The 26438-nt window shown below is 41.7% G+C and overlaps 6 protein-coding genes across 8 annotated transcripts; 2 read left to right on the plus strand and 4 right to left on the minus strand.

The window, feature by feature from the left end:
• Positions 1-41: 41 nt before the first annotated feature.
• LOC124328922 (methyltransferase-like protein 25B) lies at positions 42-5239 on the minus strand. Its single transcript, XM_046787755.1, has 5 exons — positions 5064-5239; positions 1604-1824; positions 1322-1531; positions 662-1256; positions 42-579 (listed from the first exon to the last, which is right to left on the minus strand). The coding sequence occupies exons 2-5, from the start codon at positions 1811-1813 to the stop codon at positions 224-226; spliced, it is 1371 nt and encodes a 456-aa protein (XP_046643711.1). The 5' UTR covers positions 1814-1824; positions 5064-5239; the 3' UTR covers positions 42-223.
• On the minus strand, positions 1862-5144 carry LOC124328920 (presequence protease, mitochondrial-like). The gene has a single exon (XM_046787753.1). It carries the CDS (start codon positions 5029-5031, stop codon positions 1975-1977), a length of 3057 nt encoding a protein of 1018 aa, XP_046643709.1. The 5' UTR covers positions 5032-5144; the 3' UTR covers positions 1862-1974.
• A 164-nt stretch (positions 5240-5403) lies between the features above and the next one.
• On the plus strand, positions 5404-11765 carry LOC124328925 (E3 ubiquitin-protein ligase HECW2-like). 2 transcript variants are annotated; one of them, XM_046787761.1, is made up of 6 exons: positions 5404-5620; positions 6304-6484; positions 8051-10350; positions 10422-10535; positions 10605-11356; positions 11428-11765. In XM_046787761.1, the coding sequence occupies exons 2-6, from the start codon at positions 6307-6309 to the stop codon at positions 11537-11539; spliced, it is 3456 nt and encodes a 1151-aa protein (XP_046643717.1). In that variant the 5' UTR covers positions 5404-5620; positions 6304-6306; the 3' UTR covers positions 11540-11765. The 2 variants fall into 2 exon arrangements, with proteins under 2 accessions (XP_046643717.1, XP_046643718.1); XM_046787762.1 differs by lacking the exons at positions 5404-5620; positions 6304-6484 and adding an exon at positions 6527-7922.
• Positions 11704-12682, minus strand: LOC124328927 (progranulin-like). Its single transcript, XM_046787764.1, has 4 exons — positions 12464-12682; positions 12242-12396; positions 11978-12166; positions 11704-11918 (listed from the first exon to the last, which is right to left on the minus strand). Exons 1-4 carry the CDS (start codon positions 12600-12602, stop codon positions 11805-11807), a joined length of 597 nt encoding a protein of 198 aa, XP_046643720.1. The 5' UTR covers positions 12603-12682; the 3' UTR covers positions 11704-11804.
• Positions 12683-12872: 190 nt separating this feature from the next.
• Positions 12873-15910, plus strand: LOC124328926 (protein ERGIC-53-like). 2 transcript variants are annotated; one of them, XR_006916552.1, is made up of 12 exons: positions 12873-13276; positions 13355-13411; positions 13482-13579; positions 13681-13850; positions 13920-14019; positions 14082-14205; positions 14273-14423; positions 14483-14697; positions 14775-14901; positions 14961-15248; positions 15310-15422; positions 15514-15910. XR_006916552.1 is itself a non-coding variant. In XM_046787763.1 (11 exons), the coding sequence occupies exons 1-11, from the start codon at positions 13108-13110 to the stop codon at positions 15344-15346; spliced, it is 1536 nt and encodes a 511-aa protein (XP_046643719.1). In that variant the 5' UTR covers positions 12873-13107; the 3' UTR covers positions 15347-15910. The 2 variants fall into 2 exon arrangements, 1 of the variants encoding a protein (XP_046643719.1); XM_046787763.1 differs by having other exon boundaries at positions 15310-15910.
• A 2389-nt stretch (positions 15911-18299) lies between these two features.
• On the minus strand, positions 18300-19838 carry LOC124329440 (protein fem-1 homolog A-B-like). Its single transcript, XM_046788501.1, has one exon. The coding sequence runs from the start codon at positions 19836-19838 to the stop codon at positions 18300-18302; it is 1539 nt and encodes a 512-aa protein (XP_046644457.1).
• Positions 19839-26438: the final 6600 nt, after the last annotated feature.

Here is a 26438-nt window from a genome sequence, read left to right on the forward strand (position 1 = left end):
GGGGAAGTGTATTCCCACTTCCCATTATCACGGTCTCTATTTACATATGACGTAGCGCGCGCGCTAGGTGAGGATAAGATGGGTTTTAAAAACGCAATTTTGAGCGGGAGTTTGGTTTAAAGGGTTGTGCAACTCTTTCAGACTTTTATTCTCAATTAGTTGCCATCAGTCGGCTTAAATTTACAACGATTTTTACAGTTGAATAAAATTAGATGTCAGATGATTATGGAGACTCGGGTTTCTCTGCAATTGTGACAAAACAACGCGGTGAAATGCGGTCGTCGAATATCTGTCGCAAGGAAGCGGAAAGTCCGTTTTCTTTAAGGTAGACTACTCGATCGACGAGGATCAACGCCTCGGCAACTGGCTGGAAAAGTGCCTGTAAAATTATCAGAGTCTCCAGTGCCGGTAAAAGATGTGCGTTGGAGCGATAAATGTTCACTAATTTCTCCCGGTGGCCGGCGACGTCTCCTTCTAATCCAAATCCATCGATGACTTGGTCGACGTACTCTTCAAAAACGTCGGAGATGTTGTGCGTTTTGACCGGTCTCCTCTGCCGTTTTAGCAGTTGAATGTTTTCTAGAAACCAACAAAAAAGGACATTCTCGTTATAATTTTCAATCAACACGTCGTAAGTATTTTTTAAAGAAAAAGAATCAACCGGTGGCGGCGTAGAGTTGGATTATAGATCGGTAGAAGGTGTGCTGTGCTTGAAGTTGACAGTTGACGGTGTTTTGCTGCATCCAGCGATTGGGTGTTTCTTGGGCAGCCAAGCGGAAGAGATGTTGAATGCCTTCCTGCTGATGGAAGGGTACAATATGACTGGCATTTTTCAGACTCGAGCTGAGTGGAAAGAAATTCTCATCCGCTAGTAGGTCTTTCTTCCATTCCATCCTGTGATAGCAACACGACACCAACAGGAGAGTGCGGAAGCGACGGCTGTTCATAAATAGTTTCATCATCACAGGACTCAGATCCCCACACGAATGCAAACCAATCATACAGAGTAGCGGGGCGGACTCGTGCTCGGCTTCGAGTTCATCGAACCAGTCGCCAATAACGGATTCAATTTGATCCTCTAAGGAATTTTCGGCTTTCACTGCCAACTCCTTAAAAGTGGAACGGCATCGATTCGCCGTGTTTTCTTTTGTGTCACTGCAGGTCCGTTGACTGGCCGCCAAAACTCTATAAGCATCTCGTTCCAATCCAAGTACATGCAGGTCCCAACGATTCGATAGCTCTTTGTCCAAATATCCCTTCAAATTGATCAATAGTGGGGATTATATGCAAATGAAAAATCGAAATGTCAATTCTATTATACCAAACCAGCTCCGATGTCGACGACATGTTCGATTTGTTTCTCGGCGCATTTCTCACCAATCAGCTGAGCGAAATTCAGGACTTCGTGGATTTTCTTCGGGTTGACTTTTTTCCATTTCGATATTACCTCCGGCTTTCTACTAGAGTCTATCCGCAATGAAAGGCGCCAGCACCGTGACACCAAATCGGAAAGATCCGGTGGCCATGACGACTAACGGCAAACAAATTCTAAAATTATTTTACTTTTAAACTTTTGAGTGCCACTGTAAATTAACAATTATACTTTAGATTCACCCTTGATGGCCATTTGAATATTGTCTAAACAATTCAATTGAAAAATAGGAATCCAAGACTTGGGAATGCAATTTAGAATTTCATCAGCTAAAATGTCGGTATTGCGCGACTTGTAGATCCAATTAAAGTTTGATAAAAGCTGCACGATCTCGCCAAAAAAGATGTCCTCTCGCTCAAACTGCCCATTTAAGAATTCCATGACGATTGAACCTGGTAATAATAAAATAAAAATATGACAACATCATGCTTGCTTGCAAATCAAGAGTTTATTTTTTGGAACAGTTCTCAGGAATAGAACACGATTCAGGGTTAACAAAAACTATAATCATTCTTCTAATGCGATCAATTTCACAACTCTAATTAAGAGAATTCAACGTTCCACGAAGGATCTCTCGTTGTAATGTCGTTTGGGGGGCCGATGATGGTGACGCCATGGACGGCCGGCTGGCGAAGGTAATCTTGGCAAACCCGGACGAGATCGTCTTTGGTTACGTCAATCAGCTGCTGGCGTTGGGCGGCGAATTGCTCGTCGCTGATGTGACTGAGGAAGAGTCTCATCCCTTTGCCAGACGGCGGAGTCGGCGAATCGATCTTCTGGAACACTCGAAGTTTGGCTTCTTTAATCGCCTCCTCGTTGTAGTTGGCCTTAAGGGCCCACTCGACAGCTCGATCAAAGGTGTCGATGGTTTCCAGCGATTTGGGATCGCGATACGAGTAGAAAGAAAAGAGTCCCGTGGCGGATGCGGCGGCACCGCCTCCGTAAGCTCCACCTTTCTCTCGGATTTCAGGATGCAGGAATTTGGACGACATGATTCCGGCGAGAACTCGTAACGGGGCGAAATCCGGCGATAGGTACGGAGCACCAGGAACTACCTTGGAAGTAAAGTTGACAGGCACTGGCAAAACATAATGGGTGCGCTGGACGGCTGGTTGGAATTCGCTATCAACAGTCCACAACGTTTGGTCGATTGGCGATCCTTTGACTGAAGACACGAAACCTTCCAAGTGCTTAGTAGCTTCTTCTTGCGAATCGGCCGTCATGTTGAGCGCACAGCGCATATTATTCTTCACCAGCACATGTTTGGCAATTTCGTGCATACACTCCAACAGTGGCTCAAATTGATTAGTTTCAGCAATGGCCTTTACCCGCCTGATGTACGTCACTCCTTCATCCAATTCCTTCAAGTGAGCCGTCGGTGTAAGTGAAGATCCGGCGTGAGTCATGGCGAAATGATGTCCGGAATGGGTCAAACTGTTGCCCAAATCTCCCACCAAGTTGCGGATGAGCGTCTCCAGTCTGTTTTCGTCTACCAGGCGCAGTCGGTTGAAGATGGACTGCCAGAGCTGGAACATGTCGGGGAGATTTCGATCGAGACAGTGGGATGAAAACGCAATTCCTTGCTCGTAAGATTGGACTGAACCGGGCCCTTCAGTCAAATGTAAACCGAAAGACAATCCACCGGTTTTGTGCTCGATTTGTTGATCCAGCTGACGATAATCCATGTCGCCTGCACCCATTTTCGTGGCAGCCATACAGAACAAAGGCAAATGGATTTTAAGTTTCTCAGGCAAGCCCGAAGTGTTCAAAACACCGTGAAAGTATGTGATGCCATTGGTTGGTTGAACAGCCACCTGAACAGGAACTCCCAATAGTTTCACGGTATCTAGCTGCACTAGCTCCGCTTGGGTGGAAATGTCGCTCAGTTGAAGTGTCGGCAGACATTCAGTGTCATTCACGTTGTTTTGCATGGCTATAAGCTCTTGATTTTTAGCGAAAATCAAAGTCTTGTCTTCTTCGCTCAAGCTCTGACATTTGGCTTCGAGAATGGATTTTTCTTCTTGTTCTAATTTGGTTTCAAATTCCTTGTCCGGCTGCATGACTGCCACTAGCTGATGGGTATTGTCAATGAAATATTGGCGAACTTTATTCTTCAAGTAGTCGGGATTCTCATGTAGATTTTGTCGGAATTTTTCCACTTTTGAATTGATGTACAAGGCTTCCACTGGATCACTTCCATGGTTCCATAGTGGAGTCAAATTCATAGCCATTGATAAACCAAAATTGGAAGTTTGGTGTTTCACGGACAGCTCGATCGAGTGAAGAACAGCTTCAATTCGTTCAGCAGGAAACCCAGTTCGGACAACCTCTTCAAATGTAGAGCGGATGATACCCAGTACTTTGTCCACGTCTTTGCTGTGAATTCCCTGCAAGCCAATAGTAAAGGTGGTGTCCTTGGTGTGGCTATCGAATCCGGTAACGGGTGAGTAGCCTGTGCCAATATTTGGTTCAAGCAAATTATGATAGAATGGTGAGTTTGGACCTCCAGTCAGAAGTTCGCCCAAGATTTGTAGCACGAAAGTTTCATACAAGTCGTTGATGTCTGAAAGGGCATAACTTACAACAGCTGATGTCTGTTTCTCGGGATTTGTTGCGAAGGGATCTTCTCTCGCTTCGATGTTGATTCGTCGAGGTTGGCTCCACCGTTTTTCGTTGGGGACTTCTTCACTGGGAGCGATTTTCTCAAAACTTTTCAAGTAGTTTTGATTGATGAATTGTAAATGCTCTTTCAGCGGCATGTTGCCATAAGTGTAAAACCTGGAATTACTTGGGTGGTAATGTTTGGCGTGAAAGTCTTTTAATTGCTGCCAGGTTAAATCCAAGATTTTGGGAGGATCCCCTCCAGAGCAGTTTCCATAGGTGTGGCTGGGCAGTAGGTTTCTCATAACATGTTGGTTTAAACCATAAGATGCATCAGAGAAAGCACCTTTCATCTCATTAAAAACAACTCCTTTAAATTGTAGAGGGGTTTCTTGAGATAAAGGGTTTTCGTTTTCAAGCCTCCAGCCTTCTTGAAGAAAATCCAATTCTCGAAGCTGAGGGTAAAATACTGCATCCAAGTAGACAGACAAGAGATTTTTAAAATCTTTTGAATTTTGGCTGGAAAAGGGGTAAATGGTGTAATCGGGTCCTGTCATGGCATTCATGAATGTTGATAATGATCTGTTGAGCATCTTAAAGAAGGGATCTCGTCCTGGATACTCTTTGCTTCCACACAAAACTGTGTGTTCAAGAATGTGGGAGACTCCAGTGGAATCTTTTGGAGTAGTTCTGAATCCCACACAGAAAACATTGTTGGAATCTTCTCTGGCAATGTGCAGGTAGTCGGCCCCAGTTTTCAGGTGAGAGAGTCGCACAGCAGTCAGGGCAAGATCTTGCACTTCTTGAATCGATTTGACTTGAAAACCTTCGTACTCGGAGCCGACTGAAAGATCATTTATTCCAACGTGTACTCTTGCTTCACTTGTGTTGGCCAACACAGAATAGGCCGCTCGCTTAGTCACGCCAAAACATTTATGTAACCGGGTTGTTGGGACTTTAAGACTCCGTAAGGAATTGAACAAATGACTGTAACCCATGATTAATTAGATGAAAAACTTAATTATCTAACCTGTTTTTTAGAATTTGCCAAGATAATATTTTTTTTTACATAAACACCATCCGACAAAAAAGATAAAACGTGTTTCGGATTTTCGTCTGACGTGATTTAGATTTTCGTCTGCTGCCAGGCTAGGCATTGCCGGCCCATTGGCGCAATTTCATCATGCTTCTTTCTTTTTTATTGATCGTATAAAATGTAACTGTTATACGACATGATTATTAAAGACTGATTAATATTTTAGATAATACCAATATAAAGAACGTAACGCCAACAAATGTGTAATAAACAAAACTACCGCCTCTTGTCTAAATGTCTAGCCAAAGTTTTGATTTACGATTTCCCGCCAGATGGCGATCTCATCGTTGAGTTTGGCATCTGTAATTTTTTCTCACAAATCTGATCTGACAGTTATTTTCATTATACATTGTGCCTGGTATTTGTGTTTTGTTTGATTCCAATGTCATGAAACATTTAGAAGAATCTTTGTTTAATCGAGCCTAGCAGTTGTCAACAACTTTTCCAGTTTGCATCGATTATTGAAACAGGGGTGTGCCTAGACGCCCTTGGTAAGTTTCAAACAAATAATGGATACTTTTTGTGCTACATTCTGCCTTTTTGAGTAACACAGATAAATTTTTCTACTACATGAGTGACGAGATACATTTTTTCGTTGTTTTAAAGTAAAATTTTAAATTGATTTAAAGCCATCACTCCCATCAGCATGCGTCGTAAAATCAAATTCCTTTAGAAACCCTCCCCCTTCTGTCCCCACTCTCGACCCATAATTTCACGTTGTTTTCTAGAAAGAAAAAAAATGTTCAAATTTTCGTCATTTCTACGCTTTAGTTTCCAACCATCGGAAAAATTGAAAATAATTATATTATTTAAATTTCCCGTTAACTTAGGCTAAAGCGCTAGATTTTGTTAAAGCAACTAAAAAGTAAAAACAAGCTCGTTAATTTTCTTCGATAAGACGTTCATTTCTTTTAAGATTTTAAATTCATGCATGTTGTAACTTGAGAAGAACCTTTTATCAGCAGTAGAAATCAATTGAAAAAATATGCTGTTGAGTGTGTTACCCCTAGGATGTGTAGAAATACAATTGCTAAATACTATGTAAGGAAAATGTCTAGTCAGTTGTAGGTAGTTGTAGCAATCTAGGTGGTAAGACGAATGGAATTTACGTTACGTCCGCTGTTGTTAAAGGGGTCAATTCCGAATAAGTCACAGTATTACGACATTTGAACAGGAAATGATTCAATGCGATGACTCTTACTTGTTGGTGCGATTCTGCAGCGACAACCGGTCGAACCAGTGCATTCCTGATGTTGAACAACGACCGAGCTTTCCGTTTCAGTTCTTGGTTTCTTGGAACATTCACCAGCATCATTTGGTTCACGATACTGATTTCATCGCCGTCTACGCTGAAGGTAAACCATATTTATTCCTTCCTCCATTATACTAACTGTGTAAGTCCCGTCACGTGAAAAATATTTTATTTTTTTTTTTACAAGAAGGATGTGGGTTTTTTTCCCTTCGTCATGCTGCCTTGATATCATTCATTCAGAACAAAATTTCTCATTCTCTTACGGGGGGGTTCGACATGGGACGTTGCTCGTTATAGTTTTGCAATCCAAGAGTCCATATCCGTGAACGGTAAAAGTTGATCTCCTCCAAGTCTCTGGGCTCTACAATTCTCTAAATAAGATTATTTCCGTTTTCCGTACCTAAATAACGTGGACAAATATATAGTTGGGTGAGCCAAAAGGGAAGTTATTAGTTTCCCTCGAAGAAACTTCCGCTGGTCCGGAAGTGTGCTTCTGCGCGCCCGGAAATGGAAACTTCCCGTTTCCACAGTACTGCACTGCTTAACACCTGGCCACCCCTGTACTACTAGTAGTGGCCAGCTCTTTTCCCAAATGCTACCCGTCATTCATGACAAACCCTAGTTTTGTCGACCGGAAACGGATTCAGTCGTCAAATAGGAAAGAGAAAAATGGAGACAAAGCTCTATGATGGGTGGAAGACAGCTAGAAAACAATGGACCCTTGGTATTTTTTTGGCAAAAGCAACTTGTCAACCCATTGTACAATATTTCAATCTCTTTCCTCATTAGCGTCGATTTATCTTTCATTGTTTCCCAAAAACAAAAATCGCACCTTTCGAGAGCAATTTACGCGTCCCCACGATTTCTTTTGTTGGGCACTTTCCATTGAATTGCTTAGAGACTGGAAGTTAAATTGCTTTAATCTAGCGTTATCACAGCTTTGTTCATCAACGAATTGTGGAAAAAGAAAAGTACTTTTCTTACTTGTGGTAGTCTACCCCACTCTTTTGATTTGACTAAATATGAAAATTGTTGTTGGAAGAGGTTAGTATAGTGTATTTTGGGGAGAGAGGTAGGAAAGGGGGGATGAAAAGCGGATGGAGGGGGGTTGAAAGTGGGAGTGGCTGAGCGGAGGTAGGCACGGAAGAGTTTCCATCTGTCTTTCTTTAGTATAGTTCATGGCTGAATATCCCATGTGGTGTTCTATTCGTCGGTTTCTTTGAAAAGATATGCTTCGTCAACAATCTCAGCTTCCTTTAGTTATAGTTTGAATATTCCCTCCTATTCCTAGTGGGGCGCTTCAAAGAACCGTGCCCACAGTCCCCTCCTCCTACTACACCGTGTGTCGTCAACATTTTAGTACGTTAGGGTCTATTTTCAGAAGGTGGTGTTTAGTCTTCTTCCGCCGCTAGCCTCAAGAGCACATGTATCAAAGGGGATACAGTAGCCCCTTTCCGATTTTCTTGTTACTTATTCGTTATTCATCTCAGTATGCGACTTCAACTTGACGACTAGTCATTGCTGAGTCATTCCACGTTCAGGTAAACGAGCTGATTTCATTTCTGTTGGTCGTTAATGGCGCGAGATTTTCTTCTACGTCGCGTTAGTTTTTAAATTTAAGTTGAAATCTCATTCTTTGTGGTTCATTTGATTTGTTTCTTGTGTATAGGTAATCCTGCATGTTTCGAACGAATGAGTTGCACAAAAGCCGAACCCCGGGGTCATCTGCTGTGGCCTCTTGATGTCAACCAATTGACCGACGACATCAAATCCATCAATTTCATTTACGTCTCGGGAGAGACGCAACAGAATTTGGTCAAATCGGAGCCTGTCTACATTGATCAATTTTTCGGCCGAAACGGTAAAAATCAACAACCCGATCAAATCAGCCCGGATACTGTGGACAATGACGAAATGGTTCGCGTGGCCGCGCTGATTCACTGCGATGACCGACATCATTATTCACCGTTGTGGATGAAGACCACGGGTGAAAGTGTCTACCATTTTGATCGAAACGGATGTGAGCCCATTTACGAAACTCTCTATCCGCGACCTTGCGGTCACCAACAGACCGGTAATGGTCCTCAGCCTCCTCCGCTTCCACCTCGCAATAATCCGCTGCCCACGACCAATTTTCACAAGCCTTTGACTCGCACTAATGCGCTCCTCAGCTACAGTGGCAGCAATTCCAGTTTGATCCAGACTAGCAACGGGTCACCTTCTCCGCCCACACAACAACCGGAAACGGACGAAGTCTTTCAATCGGAGCCGATCGCCAGTTCGACTTCTTCTCCGTCCGATGAGGAACTTGTGAATTTGAGTTCCTCTCCGCCACCTCCTCCGCCACGAATCAAAACCTCAGACGCAGATGTGAGTGATACCCAGCCGACTGAAGCGAGTGAACAGTTGCCTCCGCAATTGCCAGCACGTCATGTTACTCACCAGCTTCATCCTCCAGCTCTTCCGAAACGAATTGTGTCCACTAGTCCGGAACTTAGCATTCGAAACAGTCAAAACAAAGCCGCATCGATGACAACACTGCTCGCCGATTCCGGCAGTTCCGCATCCCAGATTGGCCACCAGCAATTATTGCCCACCATCTCCACTCTACCACATCGCACGCGCTTCCAGAAAGTGCAATCCAACAATTCGGATGAGGAACCGTTGCCGCCAATGTGGGAAGCTCGTACCGATAGCCACGGCAGGGTTTTCTACATAGATCATCGCACTAAAACGACTTCCTGGCAACGTCCTAAGCTCACCGATGAATCCAACGTGGCTGAATCGGTCACGGCAGAAGCCAGTAATGATATTTGGCGTCAACAGCTGGATCGGCGGTATCAGAGCATTCGGAGGACAATCAATCGACGTCAAAGGGAAGAAACAAACACGCCGCCTGTTGAAGCCGAGCCACAGCCCAAGCCACCAGCTCCCATCGAAGCAGCTCCCGCTGCTGTTGCAGCAGCGGATTTACTCAATTCGCCAGCATTGCGGTTCGTGACGAGACCCGATTTCTTTTCTCTTTTGCACAACAACGACGAGGCACTTCGCTTGTACAATCGCAATCCAGCCATCCGGCAGCTATTAAGTAAAGTGTGGCGGAATCCGTCGAGCTTTCAGCGTTATCAGCATAATCGTGAAATTGTGACATTGTTGAATTTGTTCGCTGAAGATTCGCGGCCACTTCCGTCCGGCTGGGAAGCCCGTCTCGACAAGCACGGCCGACCTTTTTACGTGGATCACCAAAACAAGTCGACATGGTACATTGATCCGAGATTGCCGCAACTGGTCAGCCCCCCGTCGCAAACTGTAACAACGGACGATCAATCCGATTCCGGAAGAGCTCCCGTACCACCTCCTCGGCCTCCGTTGCCGTTACCAACTGCCACAGGAAATCAAGGAGCAGTTGCCACGGCTCCGTCATTTGAGCCAGCCATTCCTACGGCCTACAACGAAAAAGTTGTAGGTTTTCTCCGCCAACCGAATATCGGACACATTTTGAAAGAGAGATATCCCGATTTCGTTCGAAACAGTCGCTTGCGTGATACTGTCAATCGTGTCAGATCGGAGGGAACCTCAGCGCTAGATCGTCTCGTCGGAGAAGATCTAGTCGATCTGACGATTGTTTTGAGCTTATTTGAAAATGAAATCATGTCTTACGTCCCTCCAAATCCATCCGCCAGTAGCAACCAGGAGATCAACGCTACTAGTTTCAATGGATCTGCATCGTCGTCGCACGACTCACCCGCTCCAGTACGTTCCATTCGATTACCATTCCGCCAGGGACAGCGCGACTTCGAGGCAAAATTGCGACAGTTTTATCGCAAACTTGAATCGAAAGGTTACGGTCAAGGTCCAAACAAATTCAAAATTCCTGTAAGACGAAGTCATTTGCTGGAAGACGCGTACACTAAAATTATGTCGGCATCCAAAAAGGAAATGCAACGCTACAAACTTCAAATTAGCTTTGTAAGTAACTTTATTAATTTTAAATCTATTAAAAAATATATAATTATTAATATTTCTCTTTTCTATCTTAGCTTGGAGAAGAAGGATTGGATTACGGAGGACCGTCCAGAGAATTTTTCTTCCTCATCTCTCGACAAATGTTTAATCCTTACTACGGATTGTTTGAATATTCCGCCAATGATACGGTATGTCTAAAATAGTTTCCTTTGTTAATTATTAAAGTTTAAAGTTTAATTTGTTCTTTAATTTTACAGTACACTGTCCAAGTATCTCCAATGTCCACTTTTGTCGAAAACCACCATGAATGGTTTCGGTTTTGTGGTCGTATACTGGGACTGGCCTTAGTTCATCAATATCTTTTAGATGTTTTCTTCACTCGACCTTTCTACAAGAGTCTTTTACGGTTACCAGTCGATCTAAGTGACGTGGAATCGCTTGACTCTGAATTTCATCAGTCACTCCAGTGGATGAAAGAAACAGATCTGAACCATCTTTCGTCCGACTTGGAGTTAACGTTTGCGGTGACTGAAGACATTGGCGGTCAACATGTTGAACGTGAACTCAAAGCTAATGGTCGCAATCTTCCTGTTACCGAGAAGAACAAGAAAGATTACATTGAACGCATGATTCGATGGAGACTTGATCGAGGTGTAGCTGACCAAGTGCAATCTCTAGTCCGAGGTTTCTACGAGGTTCTTGACCCTCGGCTAGTATCCATTTTTGATGCTCGTGAAATGGAACTGGTACTTGCTGGAACAGCTGAAATCGACGTGACAGACTGGCGGAAGAATACCGAATACCGTTCAGGCTATCACGATCAACATGATGTCATCAAATGGTTTTGGGAAGCCATAGACCGTTTCACCAATGAGCAGAGACTTCGTCTTTTACAATTCGTGACGGGTACTTCTAGCATTCCATTCGAGGGATTCGCTTCACTGCGCGGAAGTACCGGACCTCGGCAATTTTGTATAGAAAAGTGGGGTCAGCCAATCAGCCTTCCTAGGTAGGTTATTTGCTTTCAATAGCCTAAAAACTTATTTGTGTAGTTTAATAATTTATTTTTTTATCGTTTAGAGCTCACACCTGCTTCAATCGGTTGGATTTACCGCCGTACGAGAGTGCGGAAGTGCTATACGAAAAACTACTTCTTGCAGTGGAAGAAACTAGTTCTTTTGGAATTGAATAATATAGAGCACACTTGTTTTTGTTCCTCCTAATTCGTCCATGAAAATGACAAAAGATGTTGATTGCATGCAGTGCCAAGACACAAGTACCAAAAGCTATGACCGGTACCGTCCTAGTCAGCGCTTCATGTTATTTTCAACTCCCAAGAAAGCCGAGAAATTGGTGTCGTTTGAATAATTGATTTATTCTAATGTCGCAAAAATACATTGTGAATTTAAATGCATAAATTCTGCACTTGTTGAGATTATAATTTATTGACCAGAAAATTAATTGATAGTTGAGATTGGAATGGTAGAGTTACTGGAATGAACACAAGTCTCTTCAGGAGTACACTCAAATCCTTTTGGACAGCAATGAAGCTCATCAGAACAGCAAACACCCTAAATAAAAGTTGATTAAATCCTAGACTTTATAAACTAAGGTTTGGTTAACTAAATACCTCCTCAAAGGGACAACACCCATACAACTTTCCCCCAGAAAGCTTGCAACAAGTGGTTTGTAAAGGACACTGAAATTCATCTCCTGGACATACAGAGCGGCTAATCCTCTCAAGACTGTTCATCATATCATCAATGGTAAATATGGGATACCCATACATATCAATCAAGTTATTGTTGTCTTTTTTGTCCTAAAAACAATAAAAACATAATGATAGTTGTAGATTAAATTTTGGTTTAAGCAAGAATAATTTAATTTAGATTACTTTTTTACATCTACCAACATCACATGAAGAACCTTGAGGACAACAATGAATGTGATCCTCACAACAGACAGCATTCAAATGTGGACAACAGGCGTAATCACCTGATGGACTCTCACAGCATGTGTATCCATCAGCACAAGTTTGCTTCTTATCTCCTAAACAATTACAAAATTAATATAAATAAATATTGTGTTCTGGTAAATGTCATAACAAAAATTGAACCTGGACAATCAATTCTATCTTTTCCTGTTGTGAAGTTCTCTGATTTCCTATAGATATCACCAACAGAATATTCGTTGTTCTGTGATCTTACAATCACAACTAAGAACATCGCTACTAGCAAAGATATTACACACCGCATTCTAACTATTCTACAAAATGACACAATCAGTGACAGCCGATACCAACAAAATTCTAACTTCAAATGATAACAAAAAATGTTTAAGAAAAGAAGAAAAAAGAAAAACAAACGACATTGCCAGACAGGAAAAATTCAGGCTGCGAAATCACACGTCATCGTAATTCGAGCAGAAATGCGGCGATGCCGGCGGAAAATGAAGAAAACTTCCCTATTCTTCCTAGCAGCGCGAATGCGTGAAGTTCTAAATTATATTGTTTTACATAATAATTCACTAATATTTAATTTTGGCTGCCATAAAATTGATTCTAATATATTTTTATGCTCAAATTTTCTTCGTTGTGGGCCCTGAATTCATTCAATTTAAATTCTGAATTTAAGGAAGTTTAAGAAATCGATTAGACATTTTTCCCTCTCCACAGACTCCGGTAGATACCTGTCATTTCGAAGTGTCTTTTCGGCGATCCCGTCTTAATCTTCTTGGGGATCTCTCTTACCGAGTTCCAACATGGCACTGCCGGCCAGATGGAAACTACTTGTTGGTTTAGCTGTTGTATTTTTGTTTAATAGTATCAACGCTCAAAATCCATTCCGGAGCTTTCAGTACAAGTACAGTTTTAAGCCACCTTACTTGGCGCAAAAAGATGGAAGTGTTCCGTTTTGGGAATACTCAGGAAGTAAGACGTGCTCTTATTAGTGATTTCATGTGTTTACTCAATTCTAATCCTTAACTTTTGTTTTAATTCATTAAAAAGATGCCATTGCCAATGAAGAAATGGTTCGAATCACTCCATCTCTCAGAAGTCAAAAAGGTAAAGATGCAATTATATCAAACTTAATTTTAGGCAATACTACTATTAAATGTTGACTGTTAATACTTAGGCCAAATTTGGACAAGAACACCAACTGATTTTGAATGGTGGGAGGTTGAGATGGTGTTTAGAGTAACTGGTCGTGGAAGAATTGGAGCTGATGGCTTGGTACGGTTTTTGAATTTGACTTCTTAAAAATTGCTGCTCAATTGATTACCTTATTGTCTATTTTTATTTATGGTTGGTTATAAAAATGCTTTCTTTTATAGGCTTTGTGGTATACAGAGAGCAAAGGTGTTGAGGGGCCTGTGTTTGGTTCCAATGATAACTGGAACGGTCTGGGTCTTTTCTTTGACTCCTTTGATAATGACAACAAACACAACAATCCCTTTATCATGGCAATGACAAATGATGGATCTCAATCCTATTCTCATCAGCTGTAAGCTTAAATGATTTAATTAGGAATAAGAATAACATAGTGATAACATTACTTTATCACGTTCATTAGGGATGGTTCTACGCAACAGTTAGCCGGTTGTTTGAGAGATTTCAGAAACAAACCGTTTCCAGTTCGAGCCAAAATAGAGTACTACCACAATACGCTTTCGGTATATTATTCCCAATTGCTTTCACTTGTTCTTCAGTATTATTCTAAAATTCTTAATTGTAGGTTATGTTTCACAATGGAATGTCAAACAACGAGCAAGATTACGAAATGTGTTTCAGGGTTGAAAATGTTGTATTGCCAAAGTATGGATACTTTGGTGTCACTGCTGCAACTGGTGGTCTTGCTGGTAATAATCAACATATTTTATATCGAAATGAACTATCATTTTAAAGCGTCAACACATTATGTTATAGATGATCACGATGCCCTTAAATTCCTCACTTACAATTTGCAAAGCTCTGACTCGACCGGTACAAATGAACCTCACATACCTGAAGATGAACGTGCGAAGCTCTCACAAGAATTCCAGGAATACCAAGATAAACTACAGAAGCAGAAAGATGAGTAAGGCTCTTGTTCGGTTCGGTTTGAATTTTGGTTTTAATCGTTTTCGTCCAATTTAGATACCGACAGGCTCATCCAGATGAGGCTGATACTGGCAAAATGGAAAATCCAGAGGAATGGTTTGAAACTGATAACCAGCGCGAGTTAGGCCAAATTTTCGCTGGACAGAGCAAAATGTTTGATGCTTTGCGGGATATTCAGCGCAAAATGGACGACCTTGTTGGGCGTCAAGAACGGACACTCAGCCTGATGTCAGCCATTCAAACTAACCAAGGTTTGTTTTTATTTCTTACATTTTGGTCGTGTAGTTAAATCCAAGCCCATATTTAATCTGTACTGTTTACTGCACAGTTGCTGGCGGAGTCGCGCAACCTAGTGTAACAGGTCAAGTTCCAGGTGGCGACGTTCTTCGGCGCCACGAAGTCGATACAGCTCTCGCCAATCAGCGTGAAATTGTTGGTGCAGCTCGAGAAATCAAGTAAATTAGAACTGAACCTATTCTGAAAAATAACGAATGTCTAATCGTTTGTTGTTTAGGGCATACGTCACCGAAATCCATCAACGAACTGCTACCATCGTTCAGAATCAGGGTAAACAGGTGGGCGGGTCTGCACAGCCCATCGGTTACGATCACGTTCAGAATAGTTTGAATGAAGTCAAAGAGGGACTAAATTTAATTAAACGAGATATTAGTGTAACGGCTCAGCGCCTGGCCGCACAACCTGTCACTTCCTGCCCTACAGCCCAACCATGTCTCAGTACTACCATCTTTGCTGTCTTTATGGTCATTCAGATGGTTATCATGATCGGATATTTCATCTACAGGTACGTTAACCGTTTAAAGTCTATTAACTTATCTTACTTATCCGTTATTTTTATATCGTAGGGATACAAAGGAAGCGCAAGCTAAGAAATTTTATTAGGAATGCAAAGTATCGATTTCCATTTGTTACAAAAATAACAGAAGAATTTTATGTGGAGACCAAAAGTGTTGAGGAGGTAGTGGATTTTCCCTGCTTGTGAAACTGAGTGATTGGAATCCGGCAAAACTACATACTAATATTTTTTTATCATTTTTTTTTTTTTAAAGAATACCTCAATGCATAATTTGAGTTTGGTGCATGAATGCAAAATAAGTGGCAATTTGATTGACTTAAAAATAACATCACGGGGTAACGCACGACATGATTAATGTATAGTTGATCTGGATGTCGTTATCCGTCTTGTTTAATGCAATTTTTTTTTATTTCATCGTGCAGAAGGAAATTATTTTTTGAATGGTTTCATTTTGTGATGAATGTGTTTTATACAGCGTAGTGAATGGATGTGATTCTGCCTAAAAGGCGAATATTTTCTGCCCCATTTTCGTTTTATTTTTCATATAGCTGCGGAATGTTCATGGTACACATTCCACCCTCACAACTTTTCACGCCGGGATTTTGAAAGCAAAACGTATCAGAGAGAAATACACTGCCTTCGGTACCACAGTTTATTGGAGTAAAATTCCTGGCGCCGCTCAGTAATAAGCTCAACTCTTGGTTGGACATCTCTAGTTATTGTTTATAGAAAGTAGCCTACAGTAAGTCCTTTATCGTTGTTTATTTGAATTTATCTGTTCGCTTAACAAACAAAAAAGACCCAAGGTTAGAACAAGGTTTATCGGAATTTTTGTAAACACCAGTTTTTTTATCTGTGTTAACATAATTTGTGTTGCACCTGTAACGATCACGTAAGCTTGCGTAAGAAGCAGCTGTTGTAGACACGCGATGTCACAGTTGTACTTAGAATTTAGAGCCTATGACATTTTTTGACATGGCGAAATCTAATGATTAATTAGGCATGTATAAAGTTTACTATCATTCTCTCTTGGCTTCCAAGAGTGTTTCAATGGGGGTCTTATTGAGGCGGTTTTGGTCTAAAAGTAATTATTTGCGGTCTTCGTGCAAATTTTACTTTTCCCGATCGGAAGCGCGGGTGAGAAAACCGCTTAATGATCGTTTTTGAGCGGTTTGGATTTAGAAGGGGGAGGGGTCGATTTTTTATTGTTTCTATCGATACTTAAAGATGACAAATGGTAGAAGAAGATTCAAAACTCAAAAGTGTCGTCTGCTTATACAAGTTTCGAAAAACTGGAAAACAAACTTTTTTAAATGTAAGATTACAAATAAAACGATAACTTTTTTAGAAACGTACACGTCGATACACAAAAATAACAGAACAAATAAAATCACAAAAATGTGATCGTCGTGTGAACTCTGTCGTGGTTGTCTCGACGTGGACTCGTGTGAACTTGTCGCGCTCTCCATGCCCTCCATCCTTGCTGTTTTTGGCGGGTAAATAAAACGAAAAATACAAATAGAATGACAATGGGAGTTAAATAGAAAACTTCCAAATTTGTGAAATGTTACTTTCTGGCTAGAGTTTATCATGTAAGCCCCCTGTTGATGCATGGCAGTTTGTTTGCACTTATATAGCCTATAACCTTTTCCTTTGTGCAGATTTCAGGCCTGAGCCAGCCATCCAAACAAAAACTTATTATGAAAATTTGGCTTGGGCTGGTCCATCAGCAACGATTTCATCAACATCACTTGGGTAAAATATTCTTTATTTTTATCTCCTGTGACCTGCTAAAGACATTTTAGTGATGCATAACTTGCATGAATGCAGTTTTTTTACTTGGGAACTTTATTCTCCTGATTATTACCCATGTTACCCACTTGGCCACCGTCTCATTTGTCATTTTCAACTTTTTCTTACTTGTTGTGTTCTGTTAATTATTTGCCGTAACCATTTTTTTATTTTTTATTTAGATAAACATCCCATTTGATTGGAGAAATTTCTTTTTCTTTGAACCCTCGTGTACACCCACGTGTGTGCGGGTATTATTCACGTGGAGGTCCTTTTTTCTATCCCACCTTGCCTGATGTCTTCATCAACTTTTACTGCGGATGGAGCACTTGTAATATGCCTGTCCGTATTTCCCAGGCTTAAAGCTTAAAGGTAGGACAAATGTATTTCTATTCTTCCTTTTTAAATATTTGTTGGCGTTGATTAGAAATCGTGACAGAGTACGGAGTACGATTATTCCTGAGCTAGGCGGTTATTGACTGCAACTGTTTTCACTTGCCGTTTTTGTTGACTCAGTCAGGATTCATTTAAATAACTCGTTTATAGAACGACTGCAGATCGTCAGATCGTCATCAGCCTGTTATTGTACCTCACAACTTTGTATGTGGGTAAACATCAAATTCAAAAATATTTGAACTCTACACACCTCAAGTACTAAATAATTGTATGTCCAAGAGGGACCTGCTCGTTTGACACCTACTCGTTTATGGCTATAAAATTCCTTTCTATTTTAAACGGTAACTTTATGGACTTGTTTTATCTCTACTTTATCTTTATTGTGTGTGCCAGGCGTGATGTAGTAGCAGGTGCAATCCACATACATGTTCAATGTTTGTGCGATGGCTGTCTGACTTCGTATGTTAGTGCGGAATTTCTGTTCGTTCAAATATTGGTTGACCGTTTTGAAGTGTTAAATACTGAAACTGACAATCATCTCTCAGAAGTTTGCTCTTCTGCAGTAAACAGTAAGTGTGCAAACAACCGTTTCTATTTTACATTCACTTCAATCTCCGGTTCTTAATTGGGTTATTGATGTCGTACAAAACATAAACTCGGCGTTATTGCACAAACTGCTTTAACCCGAGATTTATTCAATTTGCTTCTACTCTCTGTCGATTAAATCTCGACAATAAAACATTTGACTACCGCTCGAATTTTAAAATCAAGTGAAAACAACCAATTTAAAGAAATTTGACGTGTATTTTTGATCATCAGAAAGGAGAATTCAATTGTAATTGATAACTTGAATCAGTGCAACTGGATAAAATCAAATAGATCGGAAGGCACAAGGCGATGACGGGCATCATCGGGAAGGTTGCCGTATTGACGTACTGCACGAGCGCAGAGACATTTGAGCGACGGAAATTGCAGCGGATTGACGAGAATCTTGTTTTCCTCGCAAATCCTTGGCGTATAATCCTTGTAGAGTAAATCGGTCATGGTTTCACCGTCCTTGTTAGTTTGGTCGACGTGAGTTCCGGCTTGGAATAAAGTTCGCACAGCTGTCGAAGATTCCCTCTCGCCGCTTTTGATCAATAAGTGAAGTCCCGTGTTTCCCGCTATGTCCGTCGAATCAGGATCGGCACCCACTTCGAGCAGGACGCGTATAACTTGTGCGGATGGCAATTTTCCACAGTGATGGAATCCGAGTCTCAGATTTTCCTTGGAAAGAAACGCCCGTCTAAATGAAGGGCTTGTTGATGAACAGGCCGTCAAGAGCAGATTTCGTCCGCTGCTGGCATCAAAAGATTCTTCCAGACGGACTAGTTGGTACAGGCACGACTTGAACTGGAAGCTTTGCTCCGGCGTCAAATCCATCGAAGTGAGCAGAATCGTTAATTGTACGACGCAATCCAGCAGTTCGCTGCGGTAAATCGAATTTATTTTCAGCAACCGAAAAGTGGTGGACAGGACGGGCATGACGTTGGTGAAAGAGACGAGTTGTCTGTCAGAATTTGATTCCTCCGTGATTAAAAAGTAAAAGGCCAGCGTCAAGCGACGGATCATGTGAGCCGACTCGTAAACCAAAGGATCCTCGACCAAAAGAGAGCACTCGAGAGTGAGCATATTGTAATCGATGAAACGTTGCCTGTTGTCCAATTTCCAGCAAAACACAGCGTAGGATGACAGGAGCAGCCATGTCCAGCAGTTGCTCCCGCCCAGAATGCGATAGCTGGTCAAAAGAGCTTGGACTTTAAACGTATCGTTGTCGTAGAAAAGACTCAAATTTTCCAGCTCCTCCAAAGTGTCGATTTCTGAAACGGCGAAAGCCTTACGGGCGCATTCGGACAATCCAGCGACAGCCGGTTTGGGCATGATGGGCTCCACGTCGTAGCGCAGGGCCATGGCTTTCCTCCAGTAAAACATTCCCCGCTCGAAACTGAATCCGCTGTTGGTCGTCGAATTTTTGAAGTAAGTAGCGCCGATGAGTTCGAACGCATCGATCTGACTCTGGCGGCCAATGGGCTGGCCGGCTTGTTCCAAAATCAGTCGGAAGATCTCTTCGTTGGGCTTGTGGCTCTCGGTACGGAATCCAGTTGCCGCCATCGTGAGTGGAGTTAATCCCTCCGAGTTGGGCTGGTTGACGTTGGCGCCCTTGTCCAGCAAAAGTTGGATTACGTCCAGTCGACCAAGTTGAACGGCCAGGGTCAGCGGAGTATTCACCGGCTCAACAGTAATGCCGTGTGAGCTCATTATTACGGTCGTGTTAACGTCGGCTTTGCCGACTTCGATTACGTGCTGGACATGGTCGACGCTCCCAGAAGTGATGGCGGTACATAAATCCATCGTTATTATTGATTGAGAAAAAGCTTAGTTGAATCCAAATGAAATTCCAGATTATTACATTCTCGTTACTTTGTGTGGACTCGTACTTGTAGATTCGGTAGGGGACGGTGCCGATTCGCATGTTCCCAAACAGGCGATTTAATGACTTTTGAATTAAAATTATTGATCCAATTATTTATTCGAAATTAATTCCGACGAAATTAGAATTTTTCGCATCTTATTCAATTGACGTGAATTCAAATCATTTGAAAGAAAATAGTTAAAAAATGACATTTCAGTTGGCGCCGGATATGCGCCGCCATCGGAAATGAGCAAATTCAAAAGAATCTATTTTTTTCAGCGCTAGACGTAACCGAAAATCCTTAATCAAACGTTCGTGTTTTTTTCTATTTGTGTTCCGTCTCGCCTGTAGACTACCGCGCAGATCTAAAAAGAGGAAAAATATTTGTGTTCTCTTGTTCACTCAGATTGACAATGATTGCAAAAATATCAAAGAACATCATGTCGTGCGTTTCACACAAAGTGCAGAGTTGGGTATTTTGACATTCCGTCTAGAAAACAGAATACACACGCTCAACGCAAATAAAAGAAAAACATGTAACTTTATGTTTGCCGGCCAGAAATAAATAAAAGTGATAAAAGCTTGTAAAAGTAGTACAGAGTTGGCAGCAGCTGAATCGATCGAATTGAGAAGAAGAAGAAGAAGATACACAAATCCTTGTTATTCCCTCTCTTTGGCTGGTTATGGAGGCACGCTCAATCATGGGACGGGACGAGCTGACTTGTCATAACACGTGGAGGAGGAGGAAGTAGGGAGAAAACAATAAATAACCTCCCCTTCATCTCTTGAAAAAACGATAATGGTTCTGTTATTCTTCTCGCAGCTCTTTGTAGCTCACGTTCGATCATGATGGAAAGCCTCCGTCTATACTCGTGCCGAGCTCCACCAAGTATATTAGCGTATAGATTTGCAAAAATTGTGTAAAGATTCATGAGGGGGAGGGCCGCCAAATCCATCCAATCCAAAGTATCGTGACGGCTATAAGTAATAAGTAATCGCTCGAGTGTATTAAAACGCTTGAGATCCTTTTTTTTGGGGGGGGGGGGGCTACGAAGCTTTGTGCATAACGATCGATAAATGACTTTAGCGAAATGATTTATTCAATTAACAGTGGCTCGAGGATTTTATTTGATTCAGGATCGAATTTCGTATGTAAATCTAATCAAATGGATCGATTTCAAACGTATATCTCCTCCTGAAATTATTATGATTTCACTGGTCATGTATTTTGTATTCTTTTAGATGTATTCCAAAGTCTGCGTAATCGAATTGAAACCATATAGTATGTATATATATATATAACTATAAAGCCAGGAGAATTGTGGCATGTAGTACATAGATAAAAGATGTTGTAGCAGAGAGACTGGCCAGCAAATCACGGCGGATCACGCCGCCTTTGTTGCTATACGCGCTTGTAATCCGATTATACTATTCACACAGAGTAGCCAGTATATATCTAAAAGGCCCAAAAACACAACACACAGCGGGATATTTCTTGTCATGCCAGAGAAAAAAAAAACCTTTACCCAATTTTTCTTTTCTTTTTATTTTCCGGCTATTCGGGGGAAGGAGGGCTAAAGTGTCCTGCGACAGGATGACGGATCATAGTCCTGTGCGAAACAGGAGATCCATGATATATCAAGGTTTCTGGTTATTATATGTATTAAAAAAAGGGAAAATCGACCCCCACCGAATTTTGAAACTGTTCCAGTAAGAAAAGACCTTTTTCCCTATATCCTTATTCTTATTGATTGGGGGCATATCTAATAAAAAGATAGAAGAAGAAAAAAACATGCCGTGAATTGATCAATGAAGCGAAGCTTTTGAATCTTTCATTCATTCCCAGAATGTTCAACCAACCGAAATCGATATTTTTGTATAGACACAAAAGTGAAAATTTATTCAAAAGGACCGAGGCAACTCCCCCCCCCCCCCCCCCCCACAAAAAATGTCCATTTTCACTAGTAAGATATCGTCGTCAATCCGGTTAGACTGTATAAAAGATATATAGCGGACGCTACGTTAAAGTCACTGAGGACAGACAATTCTGACCCGGGTCTATTCCTTTATGTCCTTTTTCTTTATTTATTTTTTTACTTTTCTCTTGTCACTGCGTTAAATCCCTGAACTACTAAAGTGCCGAATTCAAAATTGATTTCGGTTGTTTTCTCTTCTTCTTCCAACAGAAATTGATAAAATAACGCTTATAGAAAATGTAATCCAATAAAATGGGGGGACATAAATCTGAATGTTCATATAAAAACAATCTATAGAACTCTATGTACGTATTATTACGCACTGTGCAAAGGAAATTATCGGTGAAAAGTGGGCGATAAATCAACGTCACTCCCTGTTTTCTTGATTTAATTAGAGTTATTTATCCTCTTTCACGATGTAGTATACGTCTAGGGGTGTATCACTAAAAGGGTTAACACATCAAGAAATATCCCGAGTTCATCAAAAATCCTGAATCATTGCGTGCAAGGATAGGAGGAGTGGAGGGGGTCAATCGCGTGATTGATTCGACCCCTCGATAAGAGTACCAGCTACCAGGGGCGTTACATCAGCGATTAATCTCGAAAGCTTTAACGTCTATGCTGCTATGTTGGGGTGGTGTGTGTTGTTGTGCATAACAAGACTGGCTTTACGTAAACACAGGACAGCTCGGGAGCAGTTGAGCAGCTCCATCCAATCACTATGTTAATATCTTGATCATATACTATAGCAAAGTGCTGAGAGCTTTTCTGCTGTGTGTGTGTGTGCGCGAGTTGATTTATTCGGGTCAAGTTTTTCGGGATGGCACTAAAAATGTATTGCGTTATGTTTTTATACACGAGGTTTATTCCTAGCACTAAATAATTGAATAGAATTAGATATATATACGATTTGGTCGGATCCCAAAATCCTGAAAAAGTTGTTATTTTTCTTCTTCTTCTTCTTCCTCCGGCTGCTGGAATATGCATTGTCCAACCGAACAACATTAGAGAGAGAAAAATCAATGTATAAGAGAAGATGTTATTCTAGTTGTGCAGGATTTGTGTCTTATTCTTTATCCCCCCCCCACCACCCGTTATATGCTCTTTCTTTTATTATGTATATGTATACTGTTCTACTATGGAAGAGAGGGGGAAGAAGAAGAAGTGCCGACGATCCATATCCATCCAAAAAGACCCTGGCGTTTTGCCTTCCTCTCTCTCTCTCTTCCGCACAGAATATAGCGGAAGAGAATGAAAAGAGGGAGGAAGAAGATCGCTGGCTGCTGGGTTTGTTGGGGGGGCACCAATCAGGATCGAGGGCATTGCTACATCTTCTTCTTCTTCTTTTTTCTCTGCCCTTGTTGAAAACTGGCCCCGGCAATAATAAAGATGTGCCCCAAAGATCCCAGCACAGCACGAAGAAGAACAGCTCAGATGGTGGGGGCCAATGGGAGTGCAGCATTCATGGCCGGGCGACTATTTCGACTCTCTTTTTTCACTTTCTCTCTCGACTGCGAAAATATCTAATGGCCCCAGAGTTTCGGGATAAAAAATGACCTTTCCCTCTCTCTCTCTCGTGTGTAGAGCTTCCGCCCCCTCCATTTCTCTCTCTTTCTCTTCCGGATGTGATGTTAGACCTCGTGTATGGATATTACGGCCTATAGAAGAAGAAGCCCCGGCGCTCTCTCTCTCTATCTAAGAGTTGATCTAGTGTGTAATGCGCCTAGAGAGAGATCTACAGCCAACATTAAATTCTTCTTCCTGTTTGCCAACCCACCCACCCACCGACATCCGAGTAATGTTTTATCGACAGCGAGAAAGGGAAGGAAGAAATGTTTGACGGTCCGAGCATAAATTTTGGGAATTTCTTCTTCTTCTAGCTTTGATTTTTATCGCTTTCTATGTTGGACTATATAACTGAGATTCATCACATTGGACAAATAGCTCAAAGCACTTTGGAAAACATGAAGGCTTTTGTTACTTTTGTACGTCTTATTATTTGTAGACTCGATCGACTGGAAAAGATACAGATGACGTAAGAATCTAAGTGGGAAATGTTATCAACGTGTAAGAGAACTTGTAGGCGTTCATTCTCGACGGCCCGTTTCTAACTGGAATAAATCTATAAACAAAATGCATAAGACAATAGGAGGGAACATAACAAGAGGAGCCCAAGCCATCGGATAGAGTGGATGGCAGTTGACAAGCAAGGAAGGGCTTTAACTTGAGCTGAGCTGGGCTCTGCTGGGCTGTGCTGGGCTGTCCCGCCGAGCTGAACAATCTCGACGATGTGAAAGTCGTCGGCGGGCGACTCAATTTGTCATGGAGGAGATGGCCTGTGCAGACAAGGGAATATCTATCACGCTGATGGAAGAAGGAAGTATAGTCGTCGTTCTCCTTTTTCTTTCATGCTTCTTTTCTTTCTTCTTTTTTAGACTGGGGCCAGCACACTACTCTTTTGTTATTCTATGGCAGGAGCAGGAGCAGCCCCCCCTCCCCCCACTCTATATACATCCATTCCACCCCGCGCGATTTTTTCCAGCTATATCCAGCAGCCCCAGCATTATTAGATGCCTTCCTATTTCGATGTGGCGCTGCACTGGATACATACACACGCGCGATATTGTGTCATAAATAGGCGCCTGGCAAAAGAGAGGTTTTCCCATTGTCGCTCGGCCCCGATCTCTGTACACATAAAAACAGGAATTGGCTCAGCTGCCTCTGAGAGCTACTATATAGTCTTAACAACACACACACAACTTAACTCGATGGAAATTTTTATCTACAGAGGACCTCCTCTTTTGTGTTTGGATAGAAACGTTTTTTAGTTGGGCTAAAAAGTCTCGAAGCTTGTTATTAATAATGGTTCAGAAAAAGGTCTTGATAGATCTTCTACTAGACGCCGAAATAGTGTGTGTGTCTCGGGATCTTAATGGTGCGGACCACATAATCGATATCTGCGACTCTCCTTTTATCATCCATCCCGTTGACGATATATTTCATTTTGAATGGTTGGGGGGAGGAGGATGTTCTATACATGGGAAAGACATTCAATTTGCTATTCGCGCAATTAAATTATGTTTCTTTCTATTTTTATTTCATTTTTCGGGCGCTTTATTTTCATATCTGTCGGCGATAAACAATCCCGCACCCCAATCTCTTCTCCCCCTCCCCCCTTTCTCCTGTATATGTATAAGTGAAATGAGCTGTGCATCAAATCAAAAGCCCAAAAGCCCAAAAGAAAAGAAAGGAGGAAGGAAGTAGAAATAATAAATGTATAGTATACGACGGTCGTTTTTATATATTTTTTTATTATTTCGCTTGCCGTCATAAAGTATTTCATCGACTATATAGCGGCAGATATATATGTAATCAAATGGTTGGGAATGGAACGGAAAATGTCCATCCCTTGCATAACATCTACACAATCATAAAATTCTATGTACATTTTTTCTACGAATGCAAATTTCAACGGTTTTGATTGTTGTTTCTGCGGATATAAATCGATGCTGAGGGCTGTAGACGCGGTTGTTGATATTTTTATGGCAACTCTATACGAATAATGTTATTATATATCTAGCTAAAACCTCTGAAGCGAAACTGGGCGCCTATATCCAACAAACTAGAGAATATACTACAAGATATATGAAGCTGTTGTTGTTGTTGTTGATGACGAGCCGAGCTGGCACCAGTTTGAGATTTATACACGCGATGATGGATTAGGGTAGTTGGTCGGGAGGTGGTTTAGCCGTTACGGTTGTGCGCGGAGGACTCCCGCAGTGAGTACTGGAACAGGAGCCAAACGCCCATCAGAGCTATAGGCAGAGCTCCATACACTCCCCATCATCATTCACTTTTTCTTTTTCGGACACACTCAAAAGTTAGATTAATTACCATCAAATGTATGTGTCCGAGTTATGTGTCTACATCTCCTCCGATTATTGAAGCAATTCTATTATTACCGATCCAAGAAATGTGCGTCGCATGAATATTTACGACACAACTTCTCGAGTATCGTCTCGACCTCATTTATTGGTAATCAGACAAATGTGTCACGAGCGCATACCCATCCGAATAATCTATACATACATAGTCATAGTATATTGGCTGGTCTAACGGGAACGAGCCAAATTTTGAACCTCTGCATCATGTAGCCTGCAACTCTTGTGATGTAATCTGATTTCGGATGAAAAAGTAGCTCGTCATCCTGGGGTCTCGACCAAATACCTATGTACAGTCCCTACTGTCCGTACATATACAGATGACATTTCAAGAAGCTCCGGCTCTGATGTCTTTGTCTATAACGTAACATCGTGAAAACCTTTTGGTCTACATAATAAAAGATCCTTGCGAGACGCACACAGAGGAGAAGAAGGTCAGACAATATTTCGGTCAAATGGACGAAATAGAACGAGAGTCTAAGAGAGTAATTGCCGAGTTGCAGATGACATTTACTGCGCTAGCGTACGCTAGTGCTGGTCCCAGATGCGCATCACGGCTCTTTTGTTATTGTCCCGTTATTATCTCGTGTAGCTGCTGGTCGTTGTGCGTATTAGAAATACG

This window comes from Daphnia pulicaria, chromosome 3 (assembly GCF_021234035.1).
Source record: "Daphnia pulicaria isolate SC F1-1A chromosome 3, SC_F0-13Bv2, whole genome shotgun sequence".
Taxonomy (NCBI): Eukaryota; Metazoa; Arthropoda; class Branchiopoda; order Diplostraca; family Daphniidae; genus Daphnia; species Daphnia pulicaria.

Excerpts from the sequence above, each read along its gene's own strand:
- LOC124328922 (XM_046787755.1), bottom strand. The coding sequence starts at position 1,813 with ATGGAATTCTTAAATGGGCAGTTTGAGCGAGAGGACATCTTTTTTGGC. Across the intron at positions 1,532-1,603 it reads CCATCAAGGGTGAATCTAAA|TCGTCATGGCCACCGGATCT; the intron begins GTATAATTGTTA and ends GTTTGCCGTTAG. Across the intron at positions 580-661 it reads CCAACTCTACGCCGCCACCG|AAAACATTCAACTGCTAAAA; the intron begins GTTGATTCTTTT and ends GTTGGTTTCTAG.
- LOC124328920 (XM_046787753.1), bottom strand. The coding sequence starts at position 5,031 with ATGGGTTACAGTCATTTGTTCAATTCCTTACGGAGTCTTAAAGTCCCA.
- LOC124328925 (XM_046787761.1), top strand. The coding sequence starts at position 6,307 with ATGATTCAATGCGATGACTCTTACTTGTTGGTGCGATTCTGCAGCGAC. Across the intron at positions 6,485-8,050 it reads CATCGCCGTCTACGCTGAAG|GTAATCCTGCATGTTTCGAA; the intron begins GTAAACCATATT and ends TCTTGTGTATAG. Across the intron at positions 10,536-10,604 it reads AATATTCCGCCAATGATACG|TACACTGTCCAAGTATCTCC; the intron begins GTATGTCTAAAA and ends TTAATTTTACAG.
- LOC124328927 (XM_046787764.1), bottom strand. The coding sequence starts at position 12,602 with ATGCGGTGTGTAATATCTTTGCTAGTAGCGATGTTCTTAGTTGTGATT. Across the intron at positions 12,397-12,463 it reads AGATAGAATTGATTGTCCAG|GAGATAAGAAGCAAACTTGT; the intron begins GTTCAATTTTTG and ends GTAATTGTTTAG. Across the intron at positions 11,919-11,977 it reads GGTGTTGTCCCTTTGAGGAG|GGTGTTTGCTGTTCTGATGA; the intron begins GTATTTAGTTAA and ends ACTTTTATTTAG.
- LOC124328926 (XM_046787763.1), top strand. The coding sequence starts at position 13,108 with ATGGCACTGCCGGCCAGATGGAAACTACTTGTTGGTTTAGCTGTTGTA. Across the intron at positions 14,424-14,482 it reads CTACAGAAGCAGAAAGATGA|ATACCGACAGGCTCATCCAG; the intron begins GTAAGGCTCTTG and ends CGTCCAATTTAG. Across the intron at positions 14,902-14,960 it reads GGTGCAGCTCGAGAAATCAA|GGCATACGTCACCGAAATCC; the intron begins GTAAATTAGAAC and ends TTTGTTGTTTAG.
- LOC124329440 (XM_046788501.1), bottom strand. The coding sequence starts at position 19,838 with ATGGATTTATGTACCGCCATCACTTCTGGGAGCGTCGACCATGTCCAG.